Below are 21278 nucleotides of genomic sequence, written 5' to 3'. Positions count from 1 at the left end.
ATTTGTATTTCCTAAAAATGAAGATATTTTCCTTCCCATAGTAAAATTATCAAAATCAGAATATTAACATTGTGTTATTGTTATCTGATCTTTTCCATAGCCTACTAGTTGTTTTATTGTTCATCTTTGAAGCAAATAAAAATATCTGATCTGGGATAATGCAAAAAAAAAAAAAAGAAAAGAAATAGATTTATTGTAAGCAAAATGTGTAGTTTTTTAAAAATTACAGCAATCTTCAGTTCTGGGCATTATGTGTATTTATTTGGTTCCATTACAGAAATCAAAGGCATAAAAGTTTTTGTTGTTAACTTATAGAGTCATTGCAATTGGTCCCTATTGAAGTTGCCTTCATGAATTTTACTAATGAATGAATATCTTTTTTTAAATCTTTGGGTTTTACTTTGTCCTTTCTCAGTCTGTCTGGAAAATTAAACAGTTTAGATCACTTAGCCCTTAAACTTCATGTGTCTGTTGAGCTTTCTTAAGTCATTCCTAAGATTCCCTAACTCATCTTTTCAATGTTCTTGCTCAGTTTTTCCTTTAGGTAATCCCTAAATTGTGCCTTTAGAACGTGTATTTCTATATTTATGCCTCAATATCACTCATTTTTTGTCTTAAGATTCCCAAAGTCAGTGTTTTAAGCCTTCCCTCTAAAAAATTTTCATATTTTTGCCCATAGACCTTTGCTAGTTGATTATACAACTGCTACCTCAAAATGTTAACTATTTTTAACCCAAATCTCTATTATTCTTTTTGACTTTCAGACTCCTTTCAAGTTTCGGATTTTTCTTGGTGCTGTCACCATTGTTTCAACCTGAGTATATATCAGTCATCTTATAATTAGACTTCTAATTACATCTGTACAAACTATCAGTATGCTCATTGATGATTCTCTATTCATTAAATATTTGAATGAGCGAATTTAAACTATGAATTGATATTCCCTCTCCACTTTTTCTAACCTGCCTAAAAACTTGTCGTTCTGTCAAGTTAAAGTACAAGTTATGAATGGAAGGTAAAGTGGACTAGCAGTTCAGGTTTAATCTTTTAAAGGGGAATGGTTTTTTTTGTAACAGAGTCTTGGATATGATTTTATGCTAAAGGAAAGTACAGAAGAAAACAAGAAACTAGAAGTCTGAATGAGGACAGAGAGTTTCAAAGGGGAATAAGAATGACAACTGGGAGATAAAAGAGGAAGTAGAGAAAATAAGTTAACAGTTTATGGCAGTGCTTTCTTGTGGATATGATTATTTCTGAAGAAATTGGGAAATCAAGAGCTTATAGCTACAGATGATAGCAATAGTCTCCAAACTTTCTGTTTGTGTAAAGTATTTTTAAATTAATAGCATATATTATTTGTACAAAATGTTGGGTTTCACCAAGACATTTTCAGGTCTCCAAACTTTATGATCTGATTTCCAAAACAGAAAAAAAATTTTTTTTTAGTATGTATACTCTAGTGTGTTTATATTTATTTATATATTGCATGTAAGTATTTGCACTTTCAACTTTAAGAATACAAAAAATTATTTTTTTTTATTTTTGTTTTGTTTGTTTTTAGGATAGGATTTCACTGTGTAGTTCTGGCTGACCAGAACTCACCTTGTAGAACAAGCTGGCCTCAGTCTCCCAGAGATCTACTTGCCTCTGCCTTCCCAAGTGCTAGGATTAAAGGTATGTGCCACCATGTCTGGCAAAAAAAAAAAAAAGTTATTTTTGATGAGAGCATTGTGATTCTTCTCCAGTTTTAAAAGGTTTGGTTTAACACTTGGCTCTAGAGATTTTTGAAAAACTTTTTTGTTAGGTTTATTTGGATACTTGACTTTAATGACTAGTATAGCTCAGAGCTCAAAGATACATAAATTTAGGTGGAAGAAGTGCACTGTAGGCTGCGATGACTACATCCTGGCTTATCTATCAAATGTGCTTTAAGTTTTGGTTGAAGTCCTAGTAAAATTTCTGTCTTCTAGTTTTATTTAGTTCTTGAAAAGTAATACTCAGGTTATCCTATGCTGTTGGTCATCATTCACTCCTCCAAGTGCATTCTCCACCCTTGTATACTCTGCTCTGTGCCCCAGGAGGCCGATTTCTAAGGATTGCATCAACTGGTCTGCCTTGTCCCCTGACTTCTGAGTGGGTTCAGCCAATGGAAGGCACTGGCAGGAGGACCAAGAGGTAGGAGTATTTGTTTTAACATCTTCCTCTCTCTTGGCCTTCAGGTCACCAGTAACTGTGCTCAGTCACTGTATGATTCTCTTCTGCAGTTACAGCTGTCTTGGTCTAGTAACTATTCCCTTCTCTTGCTTTCAGGCTCAGAGTGGTCATGGCTCTGTGTTATGGTTAATACAGGAATACTTCATCATCTCTTCCTAATTTCTCTTTGCCTTGCCTTCACATTTATAAAAAGTCCCTTTATTAAATATCACCTCCTTTTATATGTTATCCCTTTCTTGCTAGGACCTTGGAGGTTATAGTGTTATAGTTGCATTTTAGAATTTAAAACAAGTGGGTTAACAAAGTGAAACTCTTCATTTAAAATGTTAAACAGATTAGATAATTTCATTTCCAGCTTTTAATTGTGCAGACGTCAGTTGTGGTATGTTTGCGTGTGTGTTGGGGATTGAACCTAGGGCCTGTGCATACTAAACATGCTCTCTACAACTGAGCTGTACCTCCATACAAATACAACTACTATTAATGACATGTTTACATTGCTTTTGATAACCACAACAGAAACATACTTAAAACCTCTTCAAACATCTGGGTTTTTTTTGAAGATTTAATTTTTATTATTTTTTAATTATTTAATAACCACATACTTAGAAGAAGCATTTCATTACAATAGCATTGACATATTCAGTCACAATTTTCAGATGTAAGGTGCATCTCTTTCAAAATTGGCTGTAAATTTTTAGGTTTACAGTTGAATTATTACAGTTATACAATATTGTACTCAGTATAAACCCTATAAAACATAACATTAAATGAGGTTTTAACCTTTAAAAAAGATCTCCATTTCATTATTAAAATACAGTTTTATACAGAACAATTCATTTTTAATGCAATTGACATTAAGATTCAAGCATCTGTTTTTAATAGGTGACAGTATCTCTTTGTGTTAATTATAAATAAATGCAAGTATATTCTTTGTCAATTACTTTATGTTAATTTTAAGTATCAGTTACCTAATGCCAATTTGCTTCTTGTTAATGCTTGCTTCAATAATTTTAGGTAGAATTGAGGAGTCTCTGAATTCTGAAATTTAGAATGTATTTACATGTTTTATGTTTTTTGTTTGTTTGTTTGTTTCAATCTTTTTGAGTTAGGGTCTCCCTGTAGCCCCAGCTGGCCTAGAACTAGCTATGTAAACCAGTCTGGCCTTGAATTCACAGAGATACACCTGCCTCTGCCTTGCAAGTGCTGGCATTAAAGGAGTATGCCACCACTCCCAGCCCTATGTTTTATGCTTTTTAAAATAAAGTAAAAAAAATAAACTCAGTCAATTATAATTATTGCTAAGGTTTTGCATATGGTTGGCAATTATAATTATTTTCAAGCTATATCATATTGATTTCATAAAATAATTTTCCTCATAGGAAGAAAAGAGCTTGAGTTTTAGAAGGGAAGAATTATTTTAGTGTATTTATGTAGTCATTGATTATTTGATAATTTCTGTTTGGAGGTGAGGTAAAATTTATTTTTTAAATCTTTATTGCATTTATTGTTCTCAGGAATAAAAATCAAGTAGCTGGTAACAAATGTTTAATCAGTATTCTTTTGCTGTGGAAGAATATGTAGATGGAATTTTAAAACTTTAAATATGTATGTAAATTGAAAATGAGAAGTGTTTGACTTGTATCCTTCCAAATAACACACACACACACACACACACACACACACACACACACACACACATGCTACAGTTTGGAGGTCTGAAAGTATGGATCATAAGGGGAAAAAGTCTCTTATGTTTCTAGACCTTTTATTCTGGTTGGAGATAGATAACTATCAAATAAATAGCTAATTAACACAATGTGATAAGTAACATAAAAACAAACACATATAAGAGTGTAAAGTGATAGGGGAGCTTTTATTATCATGATAAGAGAACGTCAGATTTGGGGGCATTTAAAACCTGGATAAAGTGTTAGACCTCATTCTCCGAGGAAGAGTGTCTTACAGGAGAAGAGTGTCTTACAGGGGAAGAATGGACTGCAGCAGTGTCAGGGAAGTAGGTCTGTTGGTGTGACTTGTGAATAGAAAGGAAACTTCAGCTTGAATGCAAAGAGCCAAGGCTTCTTTAGAAAGGCAGAAAATGAGGTTTAGAGGAGATGAAGGCCATACTGTAGTAGGTCTTACAGGTTGTAAGAACTTTGCATGTGTTCAAGTATAACTGGAAGATTTTGGAGCAGATAAGTCCAAAGGTAATAGCATACTCTAAGGAATTTTTTGAAAGTATTACATGGACTGCAATATTAATAGGGAGAGAAGAGTAAAAGGAAGGAGACCTGTCATGATGCAGTTGCAGTAGTGTAGGTAAGAGTTTGGACCACTGTGTACACAAGTACACACACTTTTAGTTGCTGTTTATATTTGTGATCCTCTTAGGTTAAAATATATTTTGTTCAAAAACTTTTACATTTAGAGGTATAATGACTTTTTGCAGAGAGTACATAGACATATATCTGATGCTTTTTAATGAGTAGATTATGTTCCATGGTACATTCATTCATGTAATCTGGTCCGGTGAGATGACTCAGCAGGTAAAGATGCTTGTCACCAAGTTCGACAACCTGAATTCGATCCCTGGAACCCACATGGTGTAAAGAGAGAGCCAACTTTGGGAAGTTGTCCTCTGACCTTCACACATGACACCCCCCCCTTCCCCTGCATGCATGTGTGTGTACATGTACATAATACATAATTGTAAAAACAATTTTTGAGGTAGGAGAGGACAGTTCTATTTTTAAAATTTTTTAATTTTTATTTTATGTGTATGAGTGTTTTACCTGCATGTTTATGAGTGTACCTGTGCCATGCAGTACCCACAGAGGATCCTCTGGAACTGGAGTTACAGACAGTTATTAGGTGACATGTGGGTCCTGGGACCCAAATCTGAGTCCTCTGCAAGAGCAGCCAGTGCTTTTAACCACTGAGCCATCTCTCCAGCCCCATTGGCGTATTTTAAAATGTAGAAAAGCAGGTATTTTCCTGTAAGTTTTTCACAGTTACCGTTCATTTAATAGATACAGACTTAGAAATCAGTAATTGGACTAGCCTTTAAAACTTTGCAAGGCTAATGTAATGTTTCTTTTTCCAGTGTTAGTTTATTTTCTTTGTTTGACAGTGCTGAATATCATACCTAGGGTCCTGTGTTTGCTAATAAGCAAGTGCTCTACCACAGAGCTACTTCTTAGCCCTAGTATAAATGATTTTATGATGTAATTTCAAATTCATTAAGATGACTTATGAACAATTAAGCAAACTCTGAGGTAGTTTTTAATCATTTTTAAGTATTAGACTAGTGTCTCAGTATATTAATAAAAATATCATAAGGAGACACGTGTTGAGATTGAAGAGGAATTCTAGAGCCCTAGGTTCTTTTTGCAGTTTAGAAAAAGGGTAGATTTCATTACATTGTTCATTCGTGTGTGTGTGTGTGCTTTTTTTTTTTTTTAAGTCTTTTTGAGATAGGGTCTCTCTGTAGCCCAGCTGGCCTGGTACTTGCTATGTAGAACAAGTTGGCCTCAAACTCAACAGAGATCTACCTGCCTGTGCCTCCCAAGTGCTGGTATTAAAGGCGTGTGCCACCACGCCCTGCTATATATATAAATTTTTGCAACAAGGTCTCCCTGTAACCCCAGCTGGCCTGGAACTCAGAGATTCACCTACTCCTAGGGCCTCTGAGGTCCTGAGATTAAATGTATGTGCCACCCCGCCCAGCTCATTCATGTTTTTGATACTGTCTCCCATTAGTATTGATTTAAAAGAGTAAAGTTACAGAGCTAGTTAGATCACCCAGTAAGAGCACATTAAAATGAACTCAGATGTGTCCATTAATCAAGATGTGTTATGCCACACAGCTGTTTTCCTTAGAACTTCAATTCCATACTCTCAACCCATATAGTCAACATATAATTGCTATATATTGTAATGCTGAATTTATTTATAATTTCCACAGAGTGTTTGTATGTTACAAATATACTTTCCCAACTGTTCTACACTTTTCATACATCAATAGTTTGAAATATATTGTAAACAAAAAGTGTTTTCTATTAGAGTGTGTTGGTCCTTAGTTTTAATGTTTCAGGCTTGTATTTTTTAAATGTAGAGGAGGGGCTGTCCCTCGGCCTGATTTTGTGATTAAAAAAAAAAAAAGTAAATAGTATAGGGAAGATAAAACTCTGAAACATGGCAAAGAAGAAAACTTAAAACATTTAGTATATAGTCAGCAAAGGGGATTCTTCTTAAGTTACTGGTGAAGGGTCATGTTGCTTATCCAGAAGATTTGACCTTGTCAATTGACTTATTCTTCTCCAAGGCACTTGAGAGAAAAGACCACGATAGCAGTTACATCTAGAGGCTATTATGGATTGGAGGAAGAGAAGGGAACTGCATGTGCTTCCACAAGGCGTCGGTCAACACCTCGAAGTTTGGCAGGCTTGACAAGTGGAGTTTTTGAATCTATAATGGTTCAAGTTTTGAGACAGGAAGAACAGCTGAGAGCAAAAGAAGAAAAAAGGTAAATGTTAAAATGTTAAAAGAAATTAAGTTTCATGATGTTCAGATTTGTAGGCATTAAATTTTCAGAGTAGCTACATTTATATGCCAAAGTCAAAATTTTAGTCCCATTTTAGTAGTATTCTAAAATATGTTGTCACCAGATTATGAATTATTAATGAATCACAGTGGAATTTGTTTTAAAGTTAATTTTAAAATTTAAAACAAATTAGGCCAGGCATGGTGGCGCATGCCTTTAATCCCAGCACTTGGGAGGCAGAGGCAGGTGGATCTCTGTGAGTTCAAGGCCAGCCTGGTCTACATAGTGAGTTCCAGGACAGCTGGGGCTACAGGGAGACCCTGTCTCAAAAAGACCAAAAAAAAAAAAAAAAAAAAAAAAAAAAAAATTAAAACAAATTACCTTGACAGTGTTAAAAATAATTTTTATAAAAGATTTTGGAATTCTTTTTAGATTTCTAGAAATATTCTCAAGGAAGTTTTAAATTGTATCAGTTTTATACAAACTTGTAACTTTAGAATAAAGTTACATACTTTTTTTGTTTTGTCTTTTTGAGACAGGGTCTCCCAGTAGCCCCAGCTGGCCTGGAACTCGCTATGTAGTCGAAGCTGGCCTCTACTCTAACTCACAAAAGATCGGCCTCTGCCTCCCAAGTGCTAGGATTAAAGGCAAGCGCCACCATGCCCGGCTTAGAATTACACACTTTAAAATTAGGACTAACTTCAGAAATTATACAGTTCAAGAATGACATAAATTCCCCTGTATTCACCCTGCCAGTTACTCTGTTGAAATTAACTTCCTGGATAACTGCTTATTTTGGACTTAACAGGAAAGAGTCTTGTATTCATTTAGCAGTGTCTTCTTGTGCCTGGGAGCATAGAGTGATGACTTTATTTAACATTTATTTGGAACAAAAAGGAATTAGTGCTCTGAGATGGAAGTGAGATTCAAATTTCTACTATTGGCTGGTGATTTTATACCAAATCAAATATCAAACTATGTCAGGAATGATTGTTGATATAAGAATTTGCTCATTCTAGTCAACTTATGCTTCTTACATTTTTGACAACTTAAAATATTTTGTTGTTCTTATAGTAATGTAGTTGCTTTGATATCTATAGGACTAAAACTCAGCCATGGCATTTTGTATAGTCATACTTTTTATAGCAGTGATTAGAAGCCACTGTGAAACACATTTTTTTCTTTGTTTAGAGCCCCAGGAAGTTCTCCTGCTATAGGAAAGGAGAGCTAATAGAAAGGATTAAAATTAACCTGACAATAGTACACAATAGACTGGAATGGGAGGAACTAGAAGGCTATAAGAAGACACCTCCATTACTACTGCATTACTAGTTAGAGAGAAATCAGATTGTTTGAGGAAGAGGTACTAGGACTTGGTATCTTCCTTAATATAGGTAGAAGAAGGGAAGAGTCCAAAGTGGAGCACAGCTGGCATAGTGGCGCACACGTTTACGCCCAGTACTTGGAAGGCAGTGGCAGGCAGATCTCTGTGAGTTCAAGGCTAGCATGGCCTACATAGTAAGTTTCAAGCCAATGAGGGCTACATAGTGACTTTGTCACACACACACACATGGGGTCGAGGAGCAGCACAAAATAATACTAATAGTAGTAGTAGTAGAAGAAAAGAAGAAAAAATATTTAATTTTAAAGTGGTATTTATTCAGCATGATTTTTTATCAGATTTAGCTCTGGATACATTTCTTTGACTTATAGTCTGAGTCACAGAGAGATAAAGCAGTTTTCCCAAAGTCATAGTGTTTGAGTGGTGAGATCAGTACTTGAGCCCTGGCGTGCACACACTCTCGTTCTCTCTCTCTCTCCCTCCCTCCCGTCTGTCTGTCTGTCTGTCTTGCTATGTATATGTATTCCAGACTGTCCTCAAATTCAAAGCAATCCTCCTTCCTCAGCCTCCTGAGTGCTAGGATTACAGACATGCACCACCATACTCGGTTCCCATATGCTTTATTTAGTTGTTAGAATTCTTTATACATTCTAGATACAAGTCCTTTTTCAGGTAAGTATGCCTTCTAAATGCTTCTTCCAGGCCCCTTCTTGCCTTTATGCTTTTAGTGTTTCTCTAAAAGGAAAAGTTTTTGCCTTTGAAGTTCAGTTTATCAATTTTTACAAAATATTTTCTGCTTTGGGGGCTGGAGATAGGCTCAGTGATTAAGAGCTCTGGCTGCTCGTGCAGAGGACCTAGGTTCAGTTCCCAGCACCCGCATGGTAGCCAACAACTTTCTAAAACTCAGTTCCAGGGGATCTAACTTCCTCTTCTGGCCTCCACAGGCATTGTACACATGTGGTGCACTTAATACATGCAGGCAGAGCACTCATACACCTAAAATAAAAATAAATTTAAAAGAAGAGGAAAAATATCTTCTGCTTTATGTAAGAAACTAACTTAATTGGGGTTATGAAATTTTTTTCCTCAAATTTCTAAGTTTCAGTTTTTATGGCTATATTCATTACCTATTTGAAGTTAATTTTTGTGTGTATAGTATGAGACAAGGGAAAAACTATTTATAGTCCAAATAGATACAAGTATGTTTGTATATTCATGTGTCTTCATTCTGCTTTTTATTTCATATGGTCATAGCAGGTATTAATGTTTTATGGTATATTGTCAAATGATGTGGCCTAAAACTTTTAAATATTACAAAATATTTAATAAATTTTAACAATATAAATGTCTTTACTATGAATCCTTTGATTAAAGAGTAAATGTGTCTATATTCCTTCTTGACAAAACATGGATCTTTGAAATTCTTTTTTTCTTAACTTCAATCAATGATAGATGCCATCATTGCATTTTAATTCTCTTTGGTTCTTAACTGTCTAGGTGTTGCTGTGTCTCAAGTTTTTGTGCGAGGGCCTCTCCTTTTCTCAGGCTACACTTCATTTGTAAATAATCCTATCCATATTTATGTGCAGAAGAATCATAGTTAAGTCTTTTGTACAAGTTTCTCCTTTTAAGTTTCAGATATAAGTGCCTTCTTCATGCTTTCTTTAGATGATCTGTCAGTATCAGCATCACTGTCTCTCATCTGTCAGGAATCCCATGGCACATTTAGATTAGAATAATTTATGGAAAGTTTATTTCCAAAGAGGTTGGAATTAGCAGAACCTTAAGAAGTAAGCCTATAAGCAGTGCAAGTAGCGGGAGTAGTTTCTGGTACCCTGGAGGGAGTATAAAATGATTGTTTTAAAAGAATGATACCTCCCATTGAAGGATTCAACTCAAGCTAGGGAGAAAGTCAAAGGAATAAATATTCTCTTCTCCCTTCCCTCTGATCAACTCCCAGAGGTCACCTCCATTGACTGAATTCAAGGGAAGCTAGAGGATAAGTTTGCTTGTTGATACAGATAATCTGTACAGTGAAGGGTAGAGTAGATGTGAAGGTAAACAAAAGATATTTGGTTCAGTATCATCAAACTGATCACATGTAAAATAAGATGAATGCAAGAGCTTCCCTTTTAAGTACTATAGGGCTTCTTCTGGTGAATGGCACTACCATCTGTTGACTCATGCAAGTTAGAAATCTGATATTTGTCCTTGAAATATTTCTCATTTTTATATGCATACATGTCAAATTCACCACCAAATTCTGAGTTTATTTCCTAAATGTCTCTTGCATATGGCACACTTCTGTCTTCTCTGCCTCCATCCAGTTCTTTTATCCCTCACTTAAACTATTTTGATTGTCTTTTAATTGATTTAACAGTATCCATACTCACCTCACTCCAATCTGTTTTTCACATTAAAACTTGAATGAAGGCTGGGGATGTAACTCAGTTGGTACAATGCTTGCCTAACAATGAAGGAAGTCCTGGGTTTGATCCCCAGCACCACTAAGCATGGTAGTGCATGTCTGTAATCCTAGCACTGAGGAGATAGAGGCAGGAGCATTGGGAGTTCAGGGTCATTCTCTACTACATAGCAAGTTTGAGGCCAGCCTGGGCTAAATGATACCCTATCTTAAGAAAGGTGCAGAGGAACCTAGAGTAAACTTTTTTCCAGATACAAATGTGATTGTACTACTTGTGTATTCCATTATCTACCACCTCCCTCAACAAAGCAAGCATACACAGAATCTTTAAATGCTTTAATGTAATGTGTAAGGCCCTACTTTCACCCTTTGGCCTCTCCCTGTTTCTCTTACTTCGCTTTTATCATTTTCTACTTCATTTTTTTGACTTTGACCATCCTTCCCTATGTTCAGTGCCAAAAGAGTATCATAGACTTTACTTGCATTCAGATTTAGAGTTCACATAAATATATATAAAATGATAGTGGGATATTTATGTGTCTTATAGTATAGTAAAAAGTATTTTTATTATATATATATGAGTGTATTGCCTGCATATGTGCAAGTGCATCTGTGTCTTGCAATGCCCATGGAATTCAGAAGAGGGTATTATATCCTCTGGAACTGGAGTTAAAATGGTTGTTAGCCGCCAGGTGGGTGCTAGGAACTGAACCCGGGTCCTCTGTAGCCAGTGCTCTTAACCATTGAATCATCTCTCCAGCCCCCAATCTGTCAATTCTTAAGAGCAAATGATTACTATGCTGTACTTAAACTCTGTGTGTAGTTTTTTCACTAAAGCCTCTGGAATAAGAAGTGAGAAAATTCCATTTTGTTAAGTAGATTAAAGGTAAGAACACCTGTAATATCAGAAACTTAAGATTAAGCCAGACATGGTGGGACATACCTGTAATCTCAGCACTTGGGTGTCAGAAGCAGAATTGCAAGTTCAAGGCCAGCTTGATCTACATAGAAAGACACTGTCTCAAAAATGAAAAAAGAGCCAGGCAAGGTGGTGTACACCTTTAATCCCAGCATTTGGGAGACAGAGGCAAGCAGATCTCTGTGAGATTAGTTCCTGCCTAGTGGTCTACAAAGAGAGTTCGAGACCAGCTGGGACTTCAGGGAGACCCTGTCTCAAAAAGACCAAAGAGCAAAAAAAAAGGAAAACAAAATTTAAGATTAAGGTAGTAGTAAACTGAGCAGTCTTCATATAGATTTTAGTATGCTAATATTTTAACTTTTTGTTGGGGCATTTCATAATTTATTGCTGTTATGTGGGCACACAAACCCATAAGCTAATTTTTAAAAAGCTTTTTTAAAGCCCAATAGTTTGGTCTCCAATTTATGATCTATTCCATTAAAGGAAGGGACCTTCCTATTCTGTATCTTCATGGTATACATTAAGCAGGTATTTATTTTCAGTATATGCTGTTAAAAATAATGGTTTGAGGGCTGGAGGGATGGCTCAGTGGTTAAGAGTACTGGCAGCTCTTGCACAGAACCTGGGTTTGAATCCTAGCACCCACATGGCAGTTAAACAACCCTCCATAACTCCAATTCCAGGGGATCCAATGCCCTCTTCTGACCTTCATGGGCACTGCATGACACGGGTGCACTTACATACATGCAGGCATAACATTCATACATCTAAACTAAAGAAAAAAAGAATGGTTTGTAAATAAGATTGAAAAAAATTTAAATCTTGGCCTTCTCCATTTCTATGTGTTTAGACAACATTGTAAACGTATGTAGAGGAGATGAGCATTGAAAGTCTGTTAAATTCTTATTCAATATTTATTTTCCTTGTTTAACAGACTATTGTTTATTGTTAGTTATCTGCTGGAAAATGCTAGTAGGACAGCAAAGAGTCTTGAGGCTAAGTGGTGCAGAGAGGGCCTTTTGATTTAGAAAACAGCAACACCATAAATCAAAGACTTAGAAAATTAAGGGGCTGGAGAGATAGCTTACTGCTTAAAAGCACTGCTCTTGGAGAGGACCCAGATTTGGTTCCTAGCACCCACATGGTAACTAATAACCATCTGTAATGTAACTCCTTTTCCAGGGGATCCAATGCCTCTTCTGGCCTCCACAGGCACTGCACACATAGTGCACTTAACATACATGCAGGCAAAACACACACAAAATAAATAAATGAATACTTTCTTTTTCAGAACTGGAGAGATGGCTCAGCAGTTAAAAGCACTGCTCTTTCAGAAGACCCGGGTTGGGTTCCCAGCACCCACAAGACGCTAACAACCATCTATAACTCCAGTTCCAGGGTATCTGATACCCTCTTCTGACCTCCATTGGCATTGCATGACATGGGTGTACATACATACATGCAGACAATACACTCACACATAAAATAAAATAAAAACTATGACTTTATAATTGATTTATTTTCTTATTCTCTAATATAACAACAAATAACAGAGATTTGGCAATTGTGGCTACTCTGTATTTTGGCAGGGGTGCAGTCTTTTTGAGACAGGGTCTCCCTGTAGCCCGAGCTGGCTTTGAACTCACAGAGATCTGCCTGCCTCTGCCTCCCAAGTGCTGCCACCACACCTGGCTGCATCTTTTTAAATTATTTATTTAATAATCATATAATTAAAAGAAGCATTTCATTACAACAGCATTGACATATTCAATAACAATTTCCAGAGCTAAGATGCATCTCTTTCAAAATTGGCTGTAAATTTTTAGGTATATAGTTGAATTAATACAGTTATACAATATTGTACTCTGTCTAAACCCTATAAGACATACAATTAAGTGGGGTTTTAAACTTTAAAAAAGATCTCCATTTCATTATTAAAATACAGTTTCATGCAGAAAAACTCATTTTTAATACAATTGACACTAAGATGTGTATGCGTTTCTAATCTCTATCTGATTATTACTAGTCACAGTCTGTTACTTTCTGAGCTCCTTGGCATCTGAGCATGGATATAAAGTCATCAGGTAGATGTCAATGGTAATGTTTTTCACATCTACTAATTATTAAGGAGCAAATTTTTATGCTTTGAAAAACATTTTTTTCTTTTTTTTTTTCTTTATTTATACACCCACTTCCCAGGTAGCACCCTCCCATAGCCTCCCTCCCCCCACTAGAGCCCTTATACTCTGATATCCCTGCTACTGTCTGCTGTGTTGTCGGCACCCCCAGCCATTCCCCACTGCTTGCCCTTCTGGTGAATCTGGTCAGCCTATCTAGAGGTCTTTGTTTTAGGAAGGTCAGCTGTTCCTCATCTAGCGGTAATCAGTTGTCTGTATTCCTTTGGGTAAGATTGGGGTCTGCTGTTCATTTTCCCAGTTCTGTGCTGGGTTACTATCTGGGAATCCCTTTGGCCACCCTGGCCAACAACTCAAAAGAAGGTATCGCTTGTCTGGCATTGTTGCTTGTTATGTAGCCTTTAGCTATACATATGGACTCTCATGAAGTTATGTTGGCCCATTTAATCTTTGGTTATACTTTCCTTTTGGGCGTTTAAGGCCATACAGTTGGTACGGATAAACCAATTTATTTTTACTCCTAAGGTCATTTGAGGATCTGTTCCTCAGGGGTCACATGGGCTTGGGAGGAGCCCCTGGCTCCTTTCTTTTACCAGTTCCACCTATATGAAGATAAGTCAAAGGTCCTGCTCAACTGTGGTTGGCTTTGCTTGGAATCATGAAGGAAGTGATTCCTCTGTGTTGACCCTTTCCTCACTTCATACCACCTTCATTTTATCCCCCTTCCTTGAAAATATCCTCCATCTACATAGCCTCTTACTAGTTTTCTATGGGTACTCCAATTTAAACACATATATCTAAAGATTCAAAGTTAGCAGTCACATACTGAGAGAGAACATGTGACATTTGTCTTTCTGGGTCTGGGTTACCTCAGAATGAAAATTCTCAGTTCCATTTATCTACAGATTTCGTTTTTCTTTACAGCTAATAATCCATTGTGTATATATATCACCTTTTCTTTATCCATTCATCAGTTGATGGACCTCTCTGCTGTTTTCCATTTCCTAGCTATTGTGAACAGAGCAACAGCATAGATGAGCAAGTATCTCTATAGTAGAACGTGGCACGTATTCTTTTGAGAATGTGCCTAGGAGTGGTATAGCTGGATCATACAGTAGTTCTATTTCTAGCTCTTTGGGAAACTTCACTGATTTCTATAGTAGCCACACCGATTTACATTCCCACCAGCAGTGAATAAGTTTTCTCCTTTCCTCACATCCATGCCAGCATTTGCTGTCATTTGTTTTATCTTAGTCATTCTGACTGGGAAAGATTAATTCTCAAATAGTTTTAATTTTCATTTCCCTGAATGTAGTACTTTAAATTGTGTTTGAAGTGTTAAAGATATTAAAAATTTGCAAATATTGCCCCTAGAGCTCCACAGTTTAAGGATCTTTCATTCCCAATTCACTACACTGTTTAGAATCAGGAGAAAGACTACACATTACTATCTCCATGGGGCTATTGTAAGCCTGGAGTGAAGGTGCAAACTTGTAATTCCAGCACTCAGGAGACCGAGGCAAGAAAGTTGCAGCAAGTTCAAGGACAGCCCTAGATATATAGTGAATTGTAGGCAAATATTAGAAAATCCAAAAACACTTTTTGTCCTTAGCATTTTAGATAGAGATATTCAACCTGTACTGTAAACTCGTTCTCTTTAGGAAAAACAAGATGTTATAATTTTTTTTTTTAATTTCAACTTAAATTCTGTTTGAGGTGTTTATATGGGTGTGCATCCCACAGTGCATGTGAGTCAGAGGACAGCTTTACCCACTGAGCCACCTCAGAGGCACCTACGTTTTGATTTTAAAAGCAGAAACCCAGGGCTGAAGAGGTGACTCAGCAGTTAAGAGCACTGGATGCTCTTGCAGAGGACCTGTGTTCAATTACCGTCACCCACATGATGGCTAACAACTGTCTATTACTCTAGTTCCAGGAGATCCGACACCCTCTTGTGACCTCTATGGGCATTGCACGACACAGGTACACTTGTATACATGCAGGCAATACACTCATACACATAAAATAAAAATAATAAAATATATTAAAAAAACAGAAACCTATGAAATATAAAGTGCCATTATATTTTGCTTGTATGTACAGTCAAAAAGAGATGATTTCTAGGTGTAACATCTATGAGATTTTTTTTTAAATTTTTACACCCACTTCCCAGATGGCACCCTCCCATATCCTCCCTCCCCCACTAGAGTCATTATACCCTGATATCCCTGCCACTGTCTACTGTGTTGTCGGCACCCCCAACCATTCCCCACTACTTGCCCTTCTGGTGAATCTAGTCAGCCTATCTAGAGGTCTTTGTTTTAGGAAGGTCAGCTGTTCCTCATCTAGCAGTAATCAGTTGTCAATATTTCTTTGGATAAGATCGGGGTCTGCTGTTCATTTTCCCAGTTCTATGCTGGGCTACTCTCTGGGAATCCCTTTGGCCACCCTGGCCAACAACTCAAAAGAAGGTATCGCCTGTCTGGCATTGTTGCTTGTTACGAGATTTTTTTTTTTAAATCAATGAGTGATTTACAGTGAGTTCATAGTTGTTACTGATCAGAAATCAGCGACAAGCATAGTAAATAAAATCATCTTTGGGTGGTTGATATGCTAACTGATACAGGATTTTACAACAAAATTTAAGGTCATAATTAAATTATATGAGAAATTGCTCAAAAACTCTGTGTATAGCTAACAGCAGAATTTTGAAGAAGAAATTTTACTCTGAAACAGTTTATAATCTAAAGAAACTTTATTTTGTGGTAAAATATATAGAATCTTTAATTTCTGGTTAAATAAACAGAATCGACAAATAACCTGACTAATCTTTAGGTTTTAGATTCTTGATTTAAGATTTTTTTAAATTTATAGACTATACAACTTAAAATTCCTGTAGTACTCTAATAAAAGAGTACAATCTCATTCTAACTTACCTTCAAGTCCTTGATTCAGAATCATCCACGTTAACTCTTAGCTGTTATAATTATTTCCACATTTCCAAATAAATTCTTACATTGCTGTTTGTTGGCTTTTTCAGTGTGGCACTACATCGTGACATCCATATATGGGAAATAAAGATTTAGTTCTATTGCAACTATTTACACTGATAATAAAAGTTAAATTTTGGGTTTGTTTTTTTTAATTTTTTAAAAATTATTTTTGCCTTATGTGCAATAAGCATGTATTGTGTACATGTATGCAAGTGCACTTCTATTGTGCAGTGCCCACAGAGGACAGACAGTGGCATCAAATCCTTTGGAACTGGAGTTATCGACAATTGTTAGCCACTATTGAGTGCTGGGATTTGAACCTGGGTCTTTTGCAAGACCCAGTACTCTTAACTGCTGAGCCATCTCTCTAGCCCCTTAATTTTCATATTTAACAGCAAGATATAGTGTAATCACTGCCAAAACCATAAAATAGGCTTACTCTATAAAAGAACAAACTGATTTTGCCAATGAGTATTCTTACTGTGTATTTGCCTAAACAGATCACAGTTATAGAAATATGGAACTAGTTGTTTCTGTGTTTGGTAGCATTTTCTAACTTCTTTTCATTTCCCCCATTTCCTGTCCCCCCTCCTCCCCTTTTCTGGTGTCTAGTGATACTGTTTCAATTGTTTTTTCTTTAACATTGACTTTTTTAGTTTTCTGCAAGTGACATCTTGTGACCTTTTTCTGTATATGATTTATTTCATTTACCATAATGACCCCTAATTCCATCCATATTGCTAATAATAGAAATTCATTTTTTTATGGCTGAGTAATATTCTCGTGTGTGTGTGTGTGTGTGTGTGTGTGTGTGTGTGTGTGTGACATTTTCCTTATCCATTCATCCATGGTGGCACCTCAGTTCATTTTACATCATAACTAATAATAATTTCTCCTTTTTATGTATGTGTGGTATGTGTACATGTGTCTGTGGGTATGTACAAATGCATGCATGCATGTGTTTGTGTGTGTGTATGTATGCCACAGTTCAACATCAGATGTCTTCCTCTATCATGCTCCACCTTATTTTTGAGACAGCGTTTCTCTCACTGAATCTGTAGCTCACCAAATGGCTGGTAAATGAGCTTCTGAAATACACCTGTCTCTACCACTGTGCAAACCCACCCCCTAGTGCTGGGGTTACAGCAGCACACCGCTGTGCCCAGCTTTTACATGGATACTAGGGATCCAAACTCAGATCCTGTGCTTGTACAGTAGCACTTTACTAACTGAACCATCTCCCCAAACCCTACAGTTTATTTACTGTTCTGTATTTCTTAGATAAAGCTCCATTTGCCACTGAAAAGTACATAACTTTTTGTTTCTACTAAATTATCTTTCTGGGGCTACAGAGATGGTCAGTGGTTAAGAGCACAGAATGCTCTTGCAGAATACCTGGGTTGAATCCCAGTACCTACATGGCAGCTAACGACCATCTCTAACTCCAGTTCCAAGGGATCCAGTGCCACCTTCTTACCTCTGGGGGCATCACACGACAGGGTGCCCTTATGTATGTGCAGGCATGATAGCACTCACACTAATAAATATTTTTTAAGTTAAAGAAATTTTTCTAATTGTCTTCTTTCTATAACTTTCTCTCTCTTTTTTTTAATTTTTTTAAATTTATTTTTACACCCACTTCCCAAATAGCACCCTCCCATAGCCTCCCTCCCCACACTAGAGCCCTTATACTCTGATATCCCTGCTACTGTCTGCTGTGTTGTCAGCACCCCAGCCATTCCACGCTACTTGTCCATCTGGTCAATCTAGTCAGCCTATCTAGAGGTCTTTGTTTTAGGAGGGTCAGCTGTTCCTCATGGAACCATATTACTCCTACAACCTACTGACAAATTATACATAGCAGATCAAGAAATATATGTCTAGGTAAGATTTATCTGAGAACAGCTGGTCTTTGCCCAAGATTTATCTACATGACACACAGTAATTAAAAATACCAGACTGGTGGAACTAACCTTCTTGGGTGTTTGACAGACATACTTTGAAGCCTATAATAATTTGGTCAGAGGGACATAAAGGACACTTTTTGCTCCTCGTCCTCCTAGGTCAACTAGTAACAGGGGACTATGAGTATCTTTCAAAATGTCCTATAATGGTGGTGGGTCACCTTTCCTCTTGATCTAGAAGGCCGAGGAGACCCCACCGAATGGACTTGAACCAGTGTCCAGTTTACATAGAGGAGGGTCAACATAGAGGATTCATTTCCTCCATGCTTCCAAGCAAAGCCAACCATGGTTGAGCAGGACCTTTGACTTATCTTCACACAGGCGGAACTGGTAAAAGAAAGGAGCCAGGGGCTCCTCCCAAGCCCATGTGACCCCTGAGGAACAGATCCTCAAACGACCTTAAGAGTAAAAATAAATTGGTTTATCTGGACCAACTGTGTTGTCTCTCTCTTTTTTTAAAGCAGTATTTATCATATATATTCCAGGCAGACCTTTAGTTCACAGTATAGTCAAAGGCCTTTAGCACTACCACACTCTGTGCTGGGCCTTGAACCCAGGCTTTCTACATGCTTGCTAGTTAGATACTCTTATTATCTGGCCTACAACCACAGCCCCATTACTGTAGTTTTCTAGAAATGAAATAATGTGATTAGAAATGTAAACATTTTTATAGTTCTTATATGAAGTTACAGTGTAAAAATAACTATAATCAAATCTCATTTTGTTGTTTTAGATAAAGTAGATATGCTTTACCATTATTTTATTAGGAAGACAATAGTGTTAGTGGTAGTCCTTCATCAGTCCGGGGGTGAAAGAAGTATGTGTATTTCCTCATCTTGGGGGGAGTAACAAATAACATACTTTAAATGGGACACTTTGTACTGCTATGGAAAACTAGAAGAATCAATTGTCTTAAAGACTGAAGATAAATATAACTTTAAAATTCAATGTTTTATGCTACTCTCTAAGTAATAGAAGTGTAATTTAAATTTTGTTTAGGCTTCGGGAGCAGGAAAGAAAAGAAGCAGAAGAAGCTTGCCAAAAGGAAGTGGAAGAGTGGGAAAGAAAACTTCTAGCTCAAGCAGCTCCAACTTGTATGGAGAACATGTGGGAAATTCCAGCAATTGGCCATTTCCTTTGTTTAGCCCAGCAAATTCTAAACTTGCCAGAAATAGTCTTTTATGAATTAGAACGTTGTCTTCTGATGCCTCAGTGCAATGCTTTTCTGTCTAAAATAATGACTTCTCTACTAAGCCCTCCCCATCGCAGACCTACCTTACATCGAAGACCTACTTTGCCTTACAGGACTTGGGAAGCTGTGCTCAGACAGAAAGTGCAGCAGTGGTACACTGCTGTAGGACAGACTGAAAATCCTGATAACTGTGCTGAAAAACTTGGGTTATGTCCTCAGTTTTTTAAAGTTCTTGGAGAAGTTAATCCATTGGAAGAAAAACCTTTTCACGAGCTACCTTTCTACCAAAAAGTATGGTTACTTAAAGGACTTTGTGACTTTGTGTATGAAACACAAAAAGAAGTTCAAGATGCTGTACTTGGGCAGCCTATTCATGAGTGCAGGGAAGTTATCCTTGGTTATGATTATTTGGAGAACGCTTATGTACATTTTCCACAGTTTTGTGGTGCAGATGTACGGATTTATAAACAAAGACCTTTTCAGGCCCCAGAATTTCCAATTCCACCCATTAAAGTAAGAAGAGTACCTCGGATTAAACTGGAGAAATTCAAATGTGACTATGTTAGTACAAGTAATGGAGAACATCAATGTACTAGAGAAGGCCTGCCCTCTGCCTTCAAGAAAGAGCAGGAAATGAATTTTGATCCAACTTGTTGCCCTGCTAAAATGAACTTTGGTAATCATGACATCTCTGTCCAAATGGAAGGAAAATCGAACTGTGAAATTAAAATTCACAGGGCCTGTGAAATTGAAAAAACTGAATGTTGTAAAGAAAATTTGGAGAAACCCAAAAGTCCAGGGGAAGTTACTGACTTTGGAGAGCCACTGAGTCCAGGTGAAATAAGGTTTATAGAAAATCAGGAAAAATATGGTGAAGCTTCCAGAATAAAGACTGAATCTAATCCATTAAAAGAAAATGCTCTAAAATCTTGCCAAATTCACATAAATGGAAGTCACATTGATCATCCAGACATTAACTGCCACAAGGTTGTAAGGGATATATTACTAGAGCATTCACTGCAGAGTCACAAAAAACTCAAACTAACTAAAATGAGGGCAAAAAAGAAGAAAAAGAAAAAAAAGAAATTGAAAGATGTTTTGAATGAAAATTTACAAAGAAAGCGTGAAAGTCTTCATTCTCTTGCATTCAAATCTTACAAACCCGAGGTCCAGAATAAGTTACTGATCATCAAAAAGAAAGCAAAACACAAGAAGCACAAATCTGGTAAGCTAACATACGTGGGCAAGGCTTAGATTTACATGTAATTCAAATTTTCTGTCAGTTATGCATCATGGAAGCTCTGATTGAGAAGAAATGCATATGTGTACTTATATGTGTGTGAGGTCGTTTTATTTTATGTGATTAAAAAACCCAGAGTAGGAGAGCTATTCATATATACTACTAACAACAAAAAGCTGGTACAGTAACATTTGCTTTCAACCCTTAGTTGAACATACTTGGACATTCTATTTTTATATTTTTCTCTGTAAATAATGCTTCTTCTTTTTTTTTTTTTTTTTTTTTTTTTTTTTTTTTTTGAAAGAGGT

General features: G+C 36.6%; 1 protein-coding gene across 5 annotated transcripts in view; it reads left to right on the top strand.

Annotated features, from left to right (window-relative positions):
• Positions 1-21278, top strand: part of Kiaa2026 (KIAA2026 ortholog) — a 92041-nt gene that overhangs the window by 27185 nt on the left and 43578 nt on the right. For 3 of the 5 annotated variants that reach the window (XM_008851194.3, XM_008851196.3, XM_008851193.3), the window contains exons 2-3: positions 6542-6742; positions 19538-20955. In XM_008851194.3, coding sequence (XP_008849416.1) covers positions 6542-6742; positions 19538-20955 — 1619 coding nt within the window. Of the gene's footprint in view, positions 1-2078; positions 2176-6541; positions 6743-19537; positions 20956-21278 lie in introns of all 5 variants that reach the window. The other 2 variants (XM_008851197.3, XM_008851195.3) reach the window with 2 other exon arrangements.

The sequence above is a fragment of the Nannospalax galili genome, unplaced genomic scaffold (assembly GCF_000622305.1).
Source record: "Nannospalax galili isolate Female #2095 unplaced genomic scaffold, S.galili_v1.0 scaffold86, whole genome shotgun sequence".
Taxonomy (NCBI): Eukaryota; Metazoa; Chordata; class Mammalia; order Rodentia; family Spalacidae; genus Nannospalax; species Nannospalax galili.
This window is presented reverse-complemented; position numbering and strand designations above follow the sequence as displayed.